The sequence below is a fragment of the Carcharhinus amblyrhynchos genome, chromosome 7 (assembly GCF_965287045.1).
Source record: "Carcharhinus amblyrhynchos chromosome 7, sCarAmb.v2.hapA, whole genome shotgun sequence".
Taxonomy (NCBI): Eukaryota; Metazoa; Chordata; class Chondrichthyes; order Carcharhiniformes; family Carcharhinidae; genus Carcharhinus; species Carcharhinus amblyrhynchos.
The window spans coordinates 13,440,799-13,460,525 of record NC_137330.1 but is presented as its reverse complement, the minus strand read 5'-3'; the positions used below and the strand labels follow the sequence as shown (position 1 = coordinate 13,460,525).

General features: G+C 43.8%; 1 protein-coding gene across 1 annotated transcript in view; it reads right to left on the bottom strand.

Annotated features, from left to right (window-relative positions):
- The window catches only part of col9a1b (collagen, type IX, alpha 1b), a 123,637-nt gene that overhangs the window by 80,296 nt on the left and 23,614 nt on the right, over window positions 1-19,727 (bottom strand). Inside the window, exons 6-12 of the mRNA XM_080193166.1 lie at window positions 17,581-17,616; window positions 15,880-15,903; window positions 13,731-13,784; window positions 9,529-9,582; window positions 7,175-7,219; window positions 7,032-7,088; window positions 6,868-6,921 (exon numbers count right to left, since the gene is read on the bottom strand). Of these exons, the coding sequence (XP_080049292.1) occupies window positions 6,868-6,921; window positions 7,032-7,088; window positions 7,175-7,219; window positions 9,529-9,582; window positions 13,731-13,784; window positions 15,880-15,903; window positions 17,581-17,616 (324 nt within the window). The remainder of the gene's footprint in view (window positions 1-6,867; window positions 6,922-7,031; window positions 7,089-7,174; window positions 7,220-9,528; window positions 9,583-13,730; window positions 13,785-15,879; window positions 15,904-17,580; window positions 17,617-19,727) is intronic.

Genomic DNA, 19,727 nt, shown 5'->3' with positions numbered 1-19,727 from the left:
TTAGCCTGGTCTCTAGATTTCTGGTCCAACAAGTTAACCATTGTGCTACCATACTCTACTTTTGCCCCACGAATTCTATGAGACTCAAGAATTATTGGAGCTATGACTTTCGGATGAATAAGTATTAACAGATCAGAATACATAGTTTTTTAAACTAGAAAAAAATACATTTCCAACTAATACATCATTAGCTGTAATGGGCTTTATGACGTCCCAATAAAATGTTATACAAGTTCTTTACTAACTTTAAGTCTAAAATCAGAATATAGCTACAATGTTAAACTTAAAACGGCAAACATTGAAATCAGAGTTGGCCATTTAGCCACTTGTCCATGTTCCGCCATTCAAAAAGATCAAGGCTGATCTGCAAACTAACTCCATTTACCCATCTTTGACCCATATATCTTAATACCTTAACAGAAAAAGGTAATCAGTATGACTGAAAAGGGACATGTTGCAGAAGTTTTTTGTCGTGAACTCACCAGGACAAATGCAAAAATGCCAAATTTCAGATTATCATAATTACTTATACCATAGGAAGGAAGAGTGCTGATTGGTTGGCAAGACAACTCTGATTGACTGAGGTGTTGCCATAGAGAAAGCAACTCATAGAATGTGGCTCACTTAAGTTTGCTGAAAGAAACATACATTAATATGCAGGGACACATTCTCCACAAACAGCAGAGCATGAAGCAAGCACAAAGAGAGTAGCTTGTTACTCAGTGCAGCTAGATATAAGTGTGAGTTTAGGATTTTGATTTGAGGGAATTTTAAGGGTTAATCTCTTTCTAAAATCTAGTGTTAATTAGCAATTTAACTGCAATTTATTGTTGAAGTTGAGCATTTTCAAGCTGTCTTCTAGAGAGGCAGCTGCTCCTCTGGATAGCTAGTTTAAACTGGTTTCTCCAGCCAGCAGTGTTGACTCAATGCTATAGCATTTCAGTTAGTAAATACAGATGGTCTTGCGAGGTGCACAAAGTAAGCAAACATGAAGACAGCACCTCATCACTGAGTGCAACTAGACACAGTGTGAGAACTTAAGAATTTAGAGCAGTGAGGGCATTTGGTGAGTGAGGGAATGTGGTGCAGTGACAGAGAAGGTGCTTTTCTGACTTTTTTTAATTAAAGGAGTGAACTGAGTGTGGACAGATTAGCAGTGGGCATAAGAGCTAAAAGCTAGAAGTATTAATTGACTAAGCAGATAGATCAGTAGTTGATGAGTTTTAAGTTTCTTTTTGGCTATAAGTTGCTGGTTGTCGCTTAAATAGATACAGGGGAGGATGTTGCATTACATTTACAGCTTATCCAGTGAAACTATCTGACAGAATTACAGATAACTATTGAGTGTTTTTTCAAAACTTAATTAGTTAAATTATTCACAATAAAGAGGCATATCAGGTGATGCATTGCAGCTGTAGCATGTGGTTGCTGGTGGGCACTCAATGCAATCACATTTGCATTAATTGTCTGCAGCTTGAAGAGTTTGGCTCAGAGTTGATAGGCTGGAGTCCAAGCTTCAGACACTGCAAATCATTCGGGAGAGGGGAACGTTACATGGACATTTTGTTCTAGGAGGCAGTCTCATCCCTTAGGCTAGGGTCTCCTGATTTGTTCCATGTCCAAAGATAAGAAAATGTGACTGCAAATGAAACAGGGTTGGGGAATCAGAAGTCACAAGTGGAGGAGGCTCAACTGTTGCAATTGTCCAACAAGTTTGAGGTTCTTGCACTATGGATGACTGAGAGGGCTGCAGGGTGGATGAGCAAACTGGTCACATTGTTGTGCAGTAGGGAGACATTCAAGTGGGGGGAGTGAATAGGAATGTAGTGCCAGTTGGAAACAGCAGTCAGGCGGATAGACAGAGTTCTCTGTGGCCAAGAGTGTTAGTCCTCATGGCTGTGTAGCCTGCCCAGTGCAAGGTGCAAAATATAGGAGCAGGAGGCGGCTATTCGGCCCTCCGAGCCTGCTCTGTCATTCATTACGATCATGGCTGATCGTCCAACTCAACAGCCTAATCAGCTTTCTTCCCATAAACTTTGATCCCATTCACCCCAAGTGCTATATCTGTCCACTTCTTGAATACATTCAAATGTTTTGGCATCAACTACTTCCTATGGTAATGAATTTCACAGGCTCACCACTCTTTAGGTAAAGAAATGTCCCCTCATCTCCATCTTAAAAAGCATAATTTTCTAATCTCAAGAGAACTTTCAAAAAATTTTAGTTGGGTGATCTGCAGTGTCCTCACCTACCTCTTCAGTGATGGAAACCATCTCACCTTAGGGATCTGTCACTTTCTTGTGCCATTATTTCCTTAATTACTGCTATTTGCTTAAATTAATTTTGGCGAATCTCTAACCTTGATTCAATTCCTTGCAATATCTGCCATGCTGACTTCTTCCACTTACGTAACCAGTAAATCATTCCTTTATTTTCACTGACAATATCACTTATCAGTTATCAAAGAACCCACATTTTAAGGAATCCGCATTCCTCCTGACCACCCTTTTTCTCCTATAATAATTGTAAAAATGTTGCATTCGAATTGATATTATTTGCACTTTTCCTCTCATACTCCCTTTTATGGTTCTCACTGTACAGTTTGTCACCTTTTGTAGCTCTTTGTAGCTATTCCATTCACCAGAATGTGTGTTAGTTTTTGCATGTTCATATGCTTTTCTTTTAATTTAATATTGTCTTTGACCTCTGTTGTCCATAGATGACTTTTTTTGGCAAGTAGAGATCTTGTGCCTTTGGACTATAAACTTTGATGAAATATATTTCTCTCTTCCTAGATGCTGCTGGACCTGTTGAGTATTCCACATTTAGAACCATAGAACATTAAAGCACAGAAACAGGCCTTTTGGCCCTTCTTGGCTGTGCTGAACTTTTTTTCTGCCTAGTCCCACTGATCTGCACCTGGACCACATCCCTCTCATCCATGTACCTGTCCAAGTTTTTCATAAATGTTAAAAGTGAGCCTGCTTTCACCACTTCATCTGGTAGCTCATTCCACACTCCCACCACTCAATGTGTGAAGAAACCCTCCTAATATTCCCTTTAAACTTTTCCCCCTTCTCTCTTAACCCATGTCCTCTAGTTTTTTTCTCCCCAACCTCAGTGGAAAAAGCCTGCTTGCATTCATTCTATCTACACCCGACATAATTTTATACACCTCTATCAATCTCCCCTCATTCTTCTACGCTCCAGGGAATAAAGTCCTAACTATTCAACCTTTCTCTGTAACTCAGTTTGTCAAGTCCTGGCAACATTCTTGTAAACCTTCTCTGCACTCTTTCAACCTTATTAATATCCTTCCTGTAATTACGTGACCAAAACTGCAAACAATACTCCAAATTCGGCCTCACCAATGTCTTACACAAGCTCACCATAACATTCCAACTCTTATACTCAATACTTTCTTTGTTTATATTTCACATCTCCAACACATTGCACTTTTGTGCAGGGTGATAAAATTATTCTGCCCTTTTTGGACACTGTCCACTGACCTGTTGTCATTTCACCCATTAACAGAATTGCCCAGTTTACTGTATGTAGTCTCTAACTCATTCCATTGAAGTCAGCTTTACCTAAAACTAGAATCTCAGTAGCTGTTTCAAGTTTCTCCCTTTCAAACGTAATGTAGAACACAATCATATTATTATCACTCCTGGTAAATTGTTCGGCTGTTAACTAAAGCTGCTTCATTATTAAATCTGCAGTGGTACAGTGGTTAGCCCTGCAGACTCACAGCGCTGGGGAATGGGGTTCGATTCCTGGTCTCAGGTAACTGGCTGTGGAGTTGGCACATTCTCCCTGCATTTCCTCCAGGTGTTCTGGTTTCCTCCCGCAGTCCAAAGATGTGCAAGTTAGGTGGACTGGCCATGTTATATTGCCCCTTAGTGTCCCAAGATATGTAGGTTAGGAGATTAGTGGAAAAAATATGTGGAGTTACAGGGATATGGCCTGGGTAAGATATAAAGGTGAGTCGGTGCAGACTTGATGGCTGAAATGGCCTCCTTTTGCACTGTAGGGATTCTCTGATTAAATCCAAAACTACCTATCCCATTGTTGATTCTAGGACATATTACTGGAGGAATCTATGCCAGACACACTCAAGAAATTCACAGCCTTTTTGACGCACTTATCTGCTTATCCCAAACTACATGAAAGTTAAATTCTCTCATTAAAAATCACTCTGCCTTTGCTACATGCTTACTTAATCTCTGCATTTTTGCAGAATGCCACTTCACAGATTATATACAGGGACCTTATACACAACCCCCGTTACAGTCTTAAATTCTTTGACTATTTTATAATTCCACTCACAAAAGTTTCTAATGCCTGTCTACCTCTTATTATATCCTCTCTCATCACTGGAGTTATTTCATCCCTAATCATTCAGACTATCCCTCCCCTTCTACCCTGGTCCCAGTCTTTTCCTACTTTATAACCCAGTAAGATTTAGTTCCCAGTTCTGAACTTCTTGTTGTCAAGTCTTGGTAATGTCTACAATGTCATGCTATCCAAGCTGAATTTGCACCTGGCACAGTGGTTAACACTGCTGCCTCACAGTGCCCAGGGACCCAAGTTTAATTCTGTGCTCAGATGACTGTCTGTGTGGAATTTGCACATTCCCCTTGTGTCTGTGTGGGTTTCCTCCCACTGTCCAAAGATGTGCAGGTTAGGTTGATTGGCCATACTAAATTGACCCTAGCGTCAGGGGATTAGCAGGGTTAATATTTGGAGTTATGGGGATAGGGCCTGGGTGGGATTGTTGTCTATGCGAGCTCGATGGACTGAATGGCATCCTTCTGCACTGCAGTGTTTCTATGATTCTACGCACTTCGAGGAAACCGACGCAGGTATGGGGAGAACACACACAGGCACCCAAACTGGGAATGGAACCCGATCCTTGGCTGCAAGGGACGCAGTGTTAACCACTATGCCACGCTGCCGTCCTATATAAACTTTAAACATTTCCTCCCCCCTATAATTTCACCGCCACAGCCTTGAAAGGGCCCATTTTTATTTTGACGAATCTGTTCCTGCTTGCGCACTGAGAGATATTTGAAATCTTTTCCTGGTAGAAGCATTTCTCTTGGTTTGAGTTTCCAGTCTGCAGATCCTCCTCCCATTCTCACACCATTTAAAAAGAGTCTTGAAAAGCAAGTACAGGGACAGAGACTTGCAACACTGAAGTGGTGCAAGCATTTGAAAAGGAAAGATACTAATTAGTTACTGTCAAATCATGGTCATCTTTTTTTAATCCGATTCATGGTCCCCAGAAGAAAGAAAAACAACTTTTAATCTTCTTTCAAACTTTTATTCAATCCAAGTTGAATCCCCATGAGTGAGACAAACAACATCCAAGTTGAAAAAGATGAGACTTTGCCCCCTGTCTTGGGTTCGATCTGAAGCTTCATCTTAGCCAAAGCTGAGGTGACTTTGAAAAATTGCCTTCATCAACTACTCTGATCACTGACTCTCCCCTAGCAGGGGAGATCTACCTGCCTGATCATTTACTCTCCCCTAGCAGGGGAGATCTACCTGCCTGATCACTGACTCTCCCCTAGCAGGGCAGATCTACCTGCCTGATCACCGACTCCCCCCTCGCAGGACAGATCTACCTGCCTGATCACTGACTCTCCCCTAGCAGGGGAGATCTACCTGCCTGATCACTGACTCTCCCCTAGCAGGGGAGATCTACCTGTCCGATCACCGACTCTCCCCTAGCACGGCAGATCTACCTGCCTGATCACTGACTCTCCCATAGCAGGGGAGATCTACCTGCCTGATAACCGACTCCCCCCTAGCAGGACAGATCTACCTGTCCAATCACTGATTCTCCCTTAGCAGGGGAGATCTACCTGCCTGATCACTGACTCTCCCCTAGCAGAGGATATCTACCTGCCTGATAACCGACTCCCCCCTAGCAGGGCAGATCTACCTGTCCGATCACTGACTCTCCCTTTGCAGGAGAGATCTACTTGCCTGATGATTTACTCTCCCCTAGCAGAGGAGATCAACCTGCCTGATGATTGACTCTCTTCTAGCGAGGGAGATCAACCTGCCTGATCATTGACTCTCCCTTAGCAGGACAGATCTACCTACCTGATTATTGACTCTCCCCTAGCAGAGAAGATCTACCTGCCTGATCATTGACTCTCCCCTAGCAGAGGAGATCTACCTGCCTGATCACTGACTCTCCCCTAGCAGGGGAGATCTACCTGCCTGGTCATTGACTCTCCCCTAGCAGAGGAGATCTACCTGCCTGGTCATTGACTCTCCCCTAGCAGAGGAGATCTACCTGCCTGATCATTGACTCTCCCCTAGCAGAGGAGATCTACCTGCCTGATCATTGACTCTCCTCTAGCAGGGGAGATCTACCTGCCTGGTCATTGACTCTCCCCTAGCAGAGGAGATCTACCTGCCTGATCATTGACTCTCCCCTAGCAGAGGAGATCTACCTGCCTGATCATTGACTCTCCTCTAGCAGAGGAGATCAAGCTGCCTGAACATTGACTCTCCTCTAGCGAGGGAGATCAATCTGCCTGATCATTGACTCTCCCCTAGCAGAGGAGATCTACCTGCCTGATCCTTGACTTTTCCCTGCCAAATAAGTAATCTTATTTTACATAACTCTGCACAAACCCAGGTCAACCAAGTCACCTTCACCTGTTTTGGACTGACAAGTCAGACAATAAACAAAAAGGTTTGTTGCTTGGCTCACATTGTTTTGTGCTTAAGAATGGAATGTGAGTTGAGGTTGTGTTTTGAAATCAGGTTCAATTAATCAGTTTACCATTGTGACTGGCCAATTAGATATTTAACATTGTGAAAGAGCAGAGTGATATTTTCTCCTACCTTGTGTCCTTGTTTTCCTGGTTCACCTGCCTCTCCTTTCACGCCTTTATGTCCCTGAAGATCAAGAAGTGACGGAATTAGAAACACTTGTTTGTCAAAGTGGATGCTGAATTTTTGTACTGTATGTATTCGTTTCAGTTGCGATGAACCAGTTGGGCACTTACCTTCATTCCAGGAAGGCCAGCGTGGCCCTGTAGGCCAGGAGGACAAGCATTGGGACACTGCAAGCAAACAGACATTCTGTTTAAATGAACCTCTTGGAAATGATCACATTGCAGAACATGTACCAATTGTCCTGAACCCTTACCAGTGATTCATCGTTGTTGTCACCTTGTGTAAGCGCTGGAAGTCCCTGCAGTAAAGGGAAAACAGAAACATTATTAACAGAATTAATTCAGGGAGTCAGTAGCATAATGGTACTGTCATTGGACCAGTAATCCAGAGACCCTGGGTAGTGCTTTGGGGATTGGGTTCGAATCTCACCACTGCAGATGGCAGAATTTGAACTCAATAAAAATCTGGAATTAAAAGTCTACTCGTGACCATGAAACCATTGTCAATTGTTGTCAAAACCCTTTAGGGTTTTCCTTTAGGGAAGGAAATCTGCTGTCAGTTCCCGGTCTGGCCTACATGTGACTCCAGACAAACAGCAATGTGGTTGACACTTAACTGCCCTCGGGGATGGGCAATAAGTGCTAGCCCAGCCAGCAACACCCACATCCCATGAATGAATTAAAAAAAGCAGAAGAGCCCGAGATAACATTAGGAAAAATGTTTGTCTGGAGCAAGTTATTGTCATCTGAACACAGAACACACAAGAAATAGGAATATGTATAGACCAACTAGCCTGTTCAAAACATCGCAAGATTTTCTGTAATCCTGTTCAAAAGAAAAGTGGGATGTTCTTGTTTATAGCACACATTTTGGAGAAGGCGTTATGACAATGAAAATCTCTCGATTCAAACAGTGACATGGCCAGCATGAAGTGGAAAAGCTTGGTATTGCCTGATACAATTCAACTTACAAGCACTTCATGAAAGGAAAAAAGGTGAGGTGTATTTTTAAATGTGCAGTAAATCTGGCTTAGGTTGCAACTGTAGCAGCAGTACTGCTGCTTGCCTCATCAGTGGGTCACGAGGGGGGCGACCATTTTGTCAAAGTGGGTCACCAAAATAAAGTTTGGAAACACTGATCTACATCACGTGGGCTGCAGTGGATCAAGAGACATCTTCTTTCAGGCAATTGCAGATGGGCAATAAATGCTGACCTAGCCAGCGATGGCCACATCCTGCATAATCATAAAAAACAGATTCCCCTAATAGCAAGTGATTCCCTTCTGCTTGATTTAAAGCCCCATGCCATCATCATTCACAGTATTTTACAGACAAAAATACAGTGCTCGAATCACGCTTCACACTAACGGTGATTTTTAAAAAAACACAATTTCATTGTCATAGATCCAGGTTTTGCATGAGTAGTGACTGCAAAGCTCTCAGCAGTCTCTGTCACTGTCTGGTGCAGAGGTCCAAAGACCACAGACACTGTCACACCTACAAGGAGAAGGTGTCACTCTCTACTGCTTTCAAAGCTCTGCAGTATCAATCACAGGCCTGAAACTTAAAATCAAAGATTTGGCAGTGGTGAGATTTTGACCTGCTTGTCTAGTAAAGGCACATTATTCTGATCCAAAAATTTCAGATTTGGTATCATAAGAAACTTTCATTTACTGAGTATTTAATGAGTTTACCAGCACCAGAATGGAACTTCCAAAAGGCCTGAGACTCGGGTAGATTTTTATAACTCTTCTGAAATTTTATTGATCAGATTTTTTTTAAAACTGTGCAAACAGATTTAACACAATTAATCTAGATTTGTAAATGTTTTAACATAAACTACTTTTAAAAATATTAAGGGTGGCACAGTGGTTAGCACTGCTGCCTCACAGCAATGAAGTTACTGTGAAAATCCCCTAGTCGCCACACTCCAGCACCTGTTCGGGTACACAGAGAATTTAGCATGGCCAACGCACCTAACTAACACGTCCTTCGGACTGTGGGAGGAAACTGGAGCACCCAAAGGAAACCCACTCAGACACGGGGAGAATTGCAGACTCCGCACAGACAATGACCCAAATCGGGAAACAAACACTGTTAACCACTGGACCACAGTGCCGGTTTCTAGTCACTGTGCCATCTAATTCACTTCTTTCTGACTGGGCCAGAAACTGCTGTAGTGAAGCACACACTGTGAGGAGGGACTCCTTCCCTGGAGCTGAAATTCATCACCACCAGCCACCAACAACCCCCCCACCCCTGTCCCAAGATCAGCAGCTTGCACCATTGCTTCATCACAGGCCATAAAGTCTCACTGACATTTCATTCTGGATAAAACAAATCCTGATTCTTCCTTGTTAAGGCCCAATCAAAATTATTGCTGGTTCATCGAGGTGTTCTACTCTTTAGACTGACGGGGCGAGATCTCTGGCTTCCTAGTCCTGTGTTTTCCACCAGTAGGAGGTGGTGGCAGCGGGATTGTCTGGGCCAGAGAATTCTGGCCACAGTAAATAATCAGTGTTAACAAATCAAAAGCAAAAACAGACAACTTTTCTGCACTGGTTAACAAACGACAGTGAATATTTGGATAAAACGGTGAATTGCTCACCTTGGGTCCAGGGGGACCTGGTGGTCCAGGAAGTCCTGGAGGTCCTCGATCACCCTGGGATTGAAAGGAACCTGCACGTCATTGCCCAGTGTAATTACAAACATTTCTGTCACATATTAATCAGAACCAAAGTCAAACTTCCAACTATTGACTCGCAAAATATACTTGCATCAACACAAAATACCGAGGTGCATCTGAAATGGATTTCAAACTATCTGCGGTGTCAGTTTGCAAGTTGCAGTTTTGTTTGCCCTATTCCAAAGAATAATTAGGGGCATCGGTGACCATTAAATCCCAAACCTATGAGGAATCCCACCTCTTGTCCTTGCGTGGCATATTCACAATGGGGTACGTAAAAGGGATATTTCAAAGGGAAATGAATGATGTGCACATTGAACAATATTTTACTCTCACTTTTGTTTGTTCACCCATTCATTTTCACATGATGTGGAGATGTCAGTGTTGGACTGGGGTGGGTACAGTAAGATGTCTCACAATGCACAAATCTACATGTGCATTGCAAATGCCATTTTGAATCGCTATTCCTGATCCGTGCTTCTACTGAGCTTTTTGCCATTGCCTCGGACATTTGCAGATCTTTTAAGATTGTGGAGCCGTACACTTCTAAGTAAGTGACCATCATGTCACAAACTTTCAGAGCACTGCTCTTTCATCAGGTGAATGGACAGTCCCCTCACCTGATGAAGGAGCATCGCTCCAAAAGCTTGTGATTCCAAATAAACTTGTTGGACTTTAACCAGGTGTTCTGACACTTCTTACTGCATTATTTTTGGAATATACATACATCCAATAAAGGAGGCAGACAACCTAGTCCTTAGACTTGACCCTACTCTCCGAATCAGCTTGTCGATGTACAAGAAAAGCCTAGAGATGATTTTCCCCACCACATATCCCTTCCCCTCTTTAGGGGAGTAGAAATTTCTTTGCACATCTGGAAAAGTTAGTGGCACGTCATCATGGCTGGAAAATCTGGTCCATTGTGTATAAGAGAGCAAAGGACAAAAAATAATCCAAAGATTAATTACACACAAGTAAAGTGATTTGAGAAAAAAATAACTAGCGACATGATGGTCACTTACTTAGAAGTGTACTGCTCCACAATCTTAAAAGATTTGCAAATGTCCGAGGCAATGGCAAAAAGCTCAGTAGAAGCACGGATCAGGAATAGCGATTCAAAATGGCATTTGCAATGCACATGTAGATTTGTGCTGTGAAGTATACCAAATGTCTTTACCAAAAGGGCCTCTGTGGGGTTAATGTTTGCCACTCGTATGTAGGGCAGACAGATCATGACATAATCAGCAGGCATGAAGAACCTTGCCCCACCAACCTGAGTTAAAGGGATCATTCATGACTTCTGGGTAATGTAACTAAGATAGGAAACTCCTGAGGGAGTCTATGATTTCTGCACCTTTTTTGTGTTTTATTTTTCAAATGATGACCTTTTTCATTTCTGTTTCTTTATTTGTCATCAGTCACTGGCAAGTCACAGGGTTTAACATTAACAAGTCTCAAGTTATATGACAGACCAGGGCCCAGGATTCTTCCACCTCAAACGCAGCTAGGATTCTCCAGTTCTTCTGCTGTGGACGGAGATTTGGCTGAGTGCCAAATTCTCCATTCTCGCTGGCAGCTGTGTCAGGGAAGGGTGCGTATGATATCGGAGAATCTCATCCCAGAGCTTGACTTTCGCTCCGCATGGTAAGTGACTTTGTCAAACTAACTCCAAGCTGAGGCCAAAATGGTTAATGTGTTTGAAAAGGAACAGAGCAAATGTCTGGCTGGTAATGGCACTGCTTGGAATGGAGCTCACTGTTGGTGAGATACTCAAATTCTTCATGGCACTCGATCATTGCGGCGTCTCTGAGATGGGGAATAATGGAAATATCAGGGTGGACAAAAATTCCAGAGTTTACTTGGTGATCTTTGAATTTAAGTGTATAATTAGATTATTTCCAAAGGCCTAATCATGAAATTAATGGTAAGAATGCTGCTGAAACATTGAGGAAATTTTAACGTCTCACCCACCATAGGAATCATAGCAGATGGTTGGGGGGAGCAGGGTGGGAAACAGGGGGACACCATGCAAAGGTCCGTTGACATCAGGCAGGATTTTCCAGTTTTGGAACAAGCACAGCTACAGAATCTCACTACATTGCGTGCAATAGAGCAAAGGACAAAAATAATCTGAGGATTAATTACACACAAGTGATTTAAGAAAAAATTAACTAGCGGTATGATGATCACTTATTTAGAAGTGTACTCTCTTAAAAGATCTGGAGACGTCCGAGGCAATGGCAAAAAGCTCAGCAGAAGCACAGATAACGGATGGAATATCAGACAGCTAGGCGTGCCATTAACGATCCAAAATGGCATCTGCAGTGCACGTGTAGACTTCTGCTGTGAAGTACATCAAATGCCCTTTTTGTAAAGGTGTTAGCCTCTGTGGGATTAATCAGCAGGCATGAAAACCTTTGCCCTAGCAGCCCGAGTTAAAGGGTTCATCCATGGCTTATGTTGGTTGATTTTTTTTCTGACCGATGCTTTGACTCAGCGCATTTTTGGTGCTTTCCATTGATGTTGCAATGGTCAATACCGACTGGTGTAGCAGGTCATCTTTATTGACTTCAAGGCTTCTGCACAAAGCTGATGCTTTCAGACATTCTCTTTGGATTCCAGCATGATTTGGACAATGAACAGAGGCCATGCAAAGTAGGACCAAGCTGCTGGGAGAAGGAGGGGGAAAATATCTCTCACCTGGAGGCCATATAGACACATGGTATTCCGGGAGAAGTTCTCCTGTTTAACCCTCAGTGATGACCAATGTTTGGAACTCTGTGCCCTCACCAAAATTTGCCTCCAGCTATAGCTACAACTACAATCTCAAAGTAGGGCAAGGACAGCATTGCTACTGGCTGTGGTGTCCGGGTCCTTCCATCTTGGAGCAGCAACATCTCTCAGCTTGCCATCCACTGTTCCAAAAGAGAGATCACCAAGGTTGCCAATTCAAAGAGTTAACTTCTTTCCATGTCTTCTTGCTGGAGACAAGGTGGAAGAATTGCAAAGTTTCCCCAAGGGTGGGCTGGCGTTGGCCACATGTATGACTTTGCAGGCACCTGATGTCAATTCTCCCCTCCATTGGAACTAAAGGTGATTCCACTCTGTCAATGCTGGTATCTGACCATAACCAATAAATCATGCAGGTATAGGAAGAGAGAGAGGCGGAGAGAGGGGGGGGGGAGCAGAGAAGAGACAGGGAGCGAGCGAAGGAGAGGCAGAGAGAGAGGAGAGAGAGGACGGGGGGGGGAGAGAGAGAGAGAGAGAGAGAGAGAAGAAGAGAGAGAAGCAGCTAGGGATGGATAGCAACAAGGCCTCAATCTCATCATCCACATGTGTGAACTTCTAAAGGGAACGACAAAGGGAGAACCACAATATTCCTTGACCAAGGTTTTCGGGTGCCCCTGACCCACAGCGTGTTTACTGCTGACGGGATTTTACATCTGTGTGTGTCTGTGTATGTGTGTGTGTCTCCATGTGTGTGTGTGTGTTCATGTCCGTGTACGTTTGTGTGTGCATGTGGCTGGGTGTGTGCATGTGCGTGTGCGTGTGTGGCCACCACTGTTCGTATCAAAGTAGTAAATTGATCTGTACATATCCAAAATGTAATGCTGAATTCTAAGTCTCTGCAGGCCGGCCTACCCTCAGTATAAACTGGATTAAAATTGAGGAAGTACCATAAACAGCCGCATTGATTAATGTACACTGTATAAACTTGATAACAAAAATGCATAAATTTACTCAAAACACTGTTACTGTTACAGTCACATTTCAACCCTCTCTATTAATACATACACAAATAATCATTGTCCCTCAGTTTTGAAGTCTCACAGCACCAGGTTAAAGTCCAACTGGTTTATTTGAAATCACGAGCTTTCGGAGCACTGTTTTCTTATCGAGTGAGTGGAGTGAGTCCACTCTTGATAAAGGCTCAACACTCCGAAAGCTCATGTTTCCAAATAAACCTGTTGGACTTTAATCTGGTGTTGTGAGACTACTTACTGTGTCCACCCCAGTCCAATGCTGACATCTCCACATCATCCCTCAGTTTTAACAGTCAGGAGGATGATCTACAAAATGTAAAGTCATAACAGTGGAGAAATGATAAAATAATAAATACTTACTGGAAGACCGACTCGACCAATTTCACCTGGAAGTCCAGATGGACCAGGGAGGCCCTACAGCAAAGCAACACAGCTTAAGCTGAATGCATTCTGTTCATTGTGGAACATCTTAAAGGTAGAATTAACCAACGAAAAAGCACAAAACTCACTCTGAGGGCTGTGTGGCATTAGACGCAAAGTCACTCCTTGCTCACCCTGCTGCAGGGCCTTGCCAGCAACGGACATCTGAACAATTAAAAAGCACAGTCATGCCTGCCTCCCCCTTTATGTCCACTGAAAGCAATGATCCAGTATGGTGGACAGTGTGCTCCCAATCCTCTGGTAAATCATTCACTGCTGGCAATGTCCAACTGCAGATCTCAAGAAATTCCACCCTCCAATCTCATTGATAAGGAACATTACCAAACTGTGATTGGCCCAACTCCACTTTCTGGATTGTTTCCAACCTTGTCACTGCCGATGATTTTATAAAATGCCTCAGTGAGGTAAATGTACATAGTGCTACTGAGGCAAAATAGACCAGGAGAACCGAGGTTCAATACCTGGCCTACTCAGAGCTGACTTTTCGCTGGGTGAGGCAATACAATTCACTGAGGCTGTAGAATTCACCTTTCAGTGTCTGAGCCAGAAGCCTAGGGGTTAATTAGGTGGGATCCCCATTATTCAGCAATTCCTGGTGGGAAGTATGGGTGCAGATGGAGAATTGGTGGAGAACAGGATTGAGTTCTGCCCAAGCAATCTGCTGACATGTCCAGTCAAAGCTCAAGGCGAGAAGCGATGTATCCTGGGCATGTTACAGAGTTTCTGTGGGACTATATCCTGGTACAAATCTCTGCTGCGAGGACAAAAACAGAGGGAAAACCAGAACACCTCTCCTTTGGGTGGGTAAGCTGCTGGCACAGTTCGCGAGAGCCTAAAATCACTGCAACGGACCACTGAGCCCAACTAGTCTACATCAACATTTACCCTACACACAAGGAGATAATCCCAGTGACATGTATCCTCTTCCTTCAGCCTCTGTCCAGTCTGCTCCTGAATGATGTTGAGCAGAGATCTGTCACTGAGCAAAAGTCACAACAGGGTGGGAGGGAAACAGGAGGCCTGGCAGTCGATGGGGGGTAAATGACAGGTCTGGTGGTGGTTGGGGGGGCGGGGGGGGGGTTTAGTGTAAATAGAAGGCCTGCTATTGGGGAGGGGATAAATGGGAGGCTTGGTGATGGTGGGGAGGTGGGTAAATGGAGGGGGTAAATAAGGGATGCCTGCAGGCAGACACTGCAGAGGGTTTCAGGGGGCCCTCTGGCAGGCACCTGGATCCCGGAGCTGGGCATGAAAACATTTCACTCCCAAATCCATCAAGTCCTCACCCAGGCATTCCTAGTGCTCACAATTTCAGCCATTAAAGTTTAAAACCAGGAGATTCCTGTCTAATCCCCCGTACAGCTTCAAATCTGCTGAAAACGCTTGGGTCAGAGGGTGGGTGAAGTTTTATCCCTCATCCAACCTAAAACTGTCCATTATTTTAATTTGAATTCAGTCCTTGTTTCCACCTTGTTCCAGCGGCAGGACTAGAAGATCCCACCACCAGCCAATGGTGGGTCACCTCCACCACCCAAAAACGCACCGTGGAGGGGTGGAATCGGGTGTGGAGGAGGCAGATATTGTCTCTAATTATTCAAGTTGCACCATTTTGGACAGTGGAAGCCATGAATTTGCAGCAACTTAACCAGTGGCTGGGCTAAGAGATGTTTTTAGTACAGGAAGACTTCAAAAGCAAACAAAAAGGAAATAACCATCCATATCTTTATAACATCAGCAGCAGTAGGAGCAAGGGTAGGGCCATTAAGCCCATCAAGCCTGTTCTATCTTTCAATAAGATCACTGCTGATCCGATTGTAGCCTTCAGCCCACTTTGCTGTCTACCCCTCATAACCCTCGACCCCTTATCAATCAAAAATGCATCCAATTCACCTTAAATGTATTCAATGACCCAGCATCCACTGCTCTCAAGGGACGAGAGAAATAAAAAGCAGGGAAAAAAACAAGCCCAATGAAAGAAAAGGAGGACAGCTTTACACAGAGTGGAAAACTGCTCACATTTCAATAGTTAACCAATAACTTGCCACATCCATTGCACAGTCACTGTACTTACAGGTGGCCCTGGTTCTCCCTCACCCTGCAAACAAAGAACAGCAAACATTTCAATGGAGCAATTTTTGTTTAAATGGACATTTTTTTTTAATAAGTGAAGGAAACGTATCTCCCTGCACTGAGATGAAAGCAAATTGGAACTGGCAAACAAAGTATTCAAGTGTTTTGTTGACTGCAATGTACCCTAGTTCTCTCCAATCACAACCCCATTCCTAATCTTCCTCTCCAAACAAGTTGTTTGCTGCATCTCCCCCCTCTATGTCCCACCACCACCACAACCCCCCAACACCATTTTCATTTTGTCCAAGGAACCCCTTAGTCTCAGCTTCCATCATCACCTTTCCCCCAACCTCAAACCAAGGCTACTCTGATCAATATCACCCACAAATACTGTGTTTGAGCATTCACAGAGCACAATATTTCATCTTTGACCTGTCTGTGACCTTTGGTCTCAAAGGTCACACCATTCACCTCACTCTTGCTTTTACCCTACGGTCCAGCAATGTGTGACTGCCCCTCTATGGCTCCTGCTGGTTATGTATAGTCAACACAACGGCTGAAGTTGTGTTCCCTCATCCACCCATATCTTCAGTTGCGTGAGTCCTTGGTCCACTGCTATCTACATCTGCATCTTCCACTTGGCATGGGGTCCTCATTTTTACCTCAGCGGTACTAACTTTCCCTCTCAGCCAGTGGTGTTAACCCTGACCCTACCCACCCCCGTTCTGCGCCTTCGATTGTTTATGTCACATCGGACTGTCTACCCACTATTGTGTTGGGGCTCATCCAGAACTTCTTCCATCAAAACCATCAGCAATGTAGAAGTCCTACTGCTTGATGGTCAACACAAGCTTCATCTTTCTTTGTAGAGCTTTGCACAGGTCAAATCACAAAGTGTGAAACCAAACAGACATGTTTCACTATGAGCTGAGTTCCAAATCATGTGTTCAATCCTTTACTACACTCATCGACCTCCATCTCTGAAATACTGGCCCCAATCTTCCCACAGAAAATCTCTTTCACACTGTCACCACATCCTGGCTTGACTTTTCCGAACCTCTCTTCACCAGGTTCTTGACTTCTACCCGACACGGACTCCAAATGCTCTAAAAACTTTCCCAATTGCAGTATCCTGATTACCAATCATCTCTGTCCTCACTCATTCTCATTGAGACACCCATTCCCAGCTGTAATGTCTTCAAGTTCCTCGCACTCATTGACCAATCCTTCTTGGTCTCTCGACACCTTACCTCCAACCAGACATGCAAGTCTTGAACTTGGATCCGTATACAACCTGCCTCCCTCACCAATGATAGAGTCATCACGTTGACCGGAATTCTCTTGCTAAACCTGTCCACTTATCTACCACTCTCCCATTTTTAACAGCCTCCTTAATAGCTAACTTCACTATCAACCATGGTCATCTTCCCTCTACTTATTTCACACTCAATGTCACCCATCCTTTCCTAATCTCCCCATCAGCCAGTGTCCAAGTTCCTTAAAAAAGACAATGGGCCGCTTTGCAAAGTTGCTCTCAAGGTGCAAGTTGTTACAAGATTTCAATAATGGGTTAATCAGAGGTTTTGCCAAAATAATTATTCAGGAGCATTTAAGTATAGAATGCTATTTTCTACATCCAATTACATTTTTCAAAACACTAACATTTTGAAGGTATTTTGTAATTGTAAATATTTGAACTTACGGGAGCTCCACGAGGTCCGACTGCCCCTGGCTCCCCCTAAAAAAAGGAACAATCTGAATTAGTTTCATTTTCAGTAAAGTGGAACAGTCATGATGTAATGTACTTATGGATTTGTTCAAGGCTTGCCAAATAGGGGGAGGTGATGGCCTAGTGATTTTTTTGCTAGATTATTGATCCAGGAAACTCAGCTAATGTTCTGGGGACCCAAGTTCGCATCCCACCCTGGCAGGTGATGGAATTTGAATTCAATAAAAAATATCTGGGATTAAGAATCCACTGATGACCGTGAAACATTGTTGGAAAAACCCATCTGGTTCACTAATGTCCTTTAGGGAAAGAAATTTGTTGTCCTTACATGGTCTGGCCAACCACAACAATATGGTTGACTCACAGCTGCCCTCCAAGGGCAAAGAGGGGTGGGCAATAATTGCTGGCCACCCATGGGTGATGTGGATATGCCGGCGTTGGACTGGGGTAAACACAGTAAAAAGTCTGACAACACCAGGTTTAAGTCCAACCGATTTATTTGATAGTAAATTCACTAACTTTCAAGGTTACCCTCTTCGTCAGGTGAATGGAGAGTTCAGACAGAGGCCAGAACTCTCCATTCACCTGACGAAGAGGGTAACCCCGAAAGCTAGTGAATTTACTATCAATCGGTTGGACTTAAACCTGGTGTTGTCAGGCTTTTTACTGTGTTCACCCATGGATGGCCATGATCCACGAATGAATGAAAAATTCAAATGATGGCCCTCAATTTTACCTCTCTAGAATTTGGAGCATATATTGGCCTCTACATATTGGAGCATATATTGGAGACAGGATATTCCTGTGTATACAGGATATACACCTGGGCAACAGGCAGTTCCTGACACGATGGAGTGGAAACGAGAATGGAGATCCATGTAGGTGAGTCACTATTCGCTTTACATTGCCTGGGAATTTCCAGAGCTTCCCTCCAAGGGGCAGGCTGGATATGGCCTGCATATGGCCAGGCCAGGGTATGCTAATACAGCAGATAGCTGACTTTCCTGGGGGGTGCAATCATTATGTGGGGTATCCCAAAAATGGGCTTTTCCCCCAACACCATAGAATAGAATCAGAGAATCCCTACAGTGCATAAGGAGGCCAGATGGCCCATCAAGCTTGCACTGACAACAATCTCACCCAGGCCCTAACTCCATAACCCCTTGTATATACCTTGCTTATCCCCCTGACATTAAGGGGCAATTTAGCATGACCAATCCAAGTAATCCACAAATCTTTGGACTGTGGGAAGAAACTGGAGAACCCGCAGGAAGCTCACACAGACAAGGGGAGAGTGTGCAGATTCCGCACAGGTAGTCACCCGAGGTTGAAACTGAACCCGGGTCTCTGGCACTGTGAGGCAGCAGTGCGAATCATCGTGCCGCATCTCTGCAATCAGAGAATAAGAGAAGGGCAGCCAGCAAATGTAAAATATCAATACAGGCAAGCCTCTTATTAAAAAAAGGTTCTTTTTATACTAATTTGTTGATACTAACTTGAGCTTCTAGCTGAATTTTTGGGGAACGAGATTGATCTGGTGAAAGGAATTCGAGTCATACAAACTGGTAAGGAGATTCAGCACTCCTACAAACTGCCTTTTAATGGCATAGCTAAAATAGACTTTGCAGCTGCAAGGCAATCCCAATAGCGCACATTGCTAACTTCTTCAAGAACGTGAATAAGAATGGGAATCACACAATCTAACTGCCCCCTCAGTTAAATTACTTTGAGTGTCAGCTCAGTCATGATAAAATGATTCCTGTTAAATTGCAAGTTACTGTAGCTTATTGGATGAACGAATATCATAAAATAGAATCCTACAGTACAGGAGGAGGCCATTTAGTCCTTCAAGTCTGCAACAACCAATGCGCGTAACCTGCACATCTTTGGACTGTGGGAGGAAGCCCATGCAGGCACAGGGCGAATGTGCAAACTCCACACAGACAGTCACCCAAGCTGGGAATTGAACCTGGTACCTGGCGCTGTGAGGTAGCAGTGCTAACCACTGTGCCACCCTATCAAAACATATGGGCCACAATTTTCTGGCTGCTCATGCCAGTGGGATCTTCCAATCCCTCTGATGGCACAGCCCTGCCATGGGCTTCCCGGCAGTGACATGG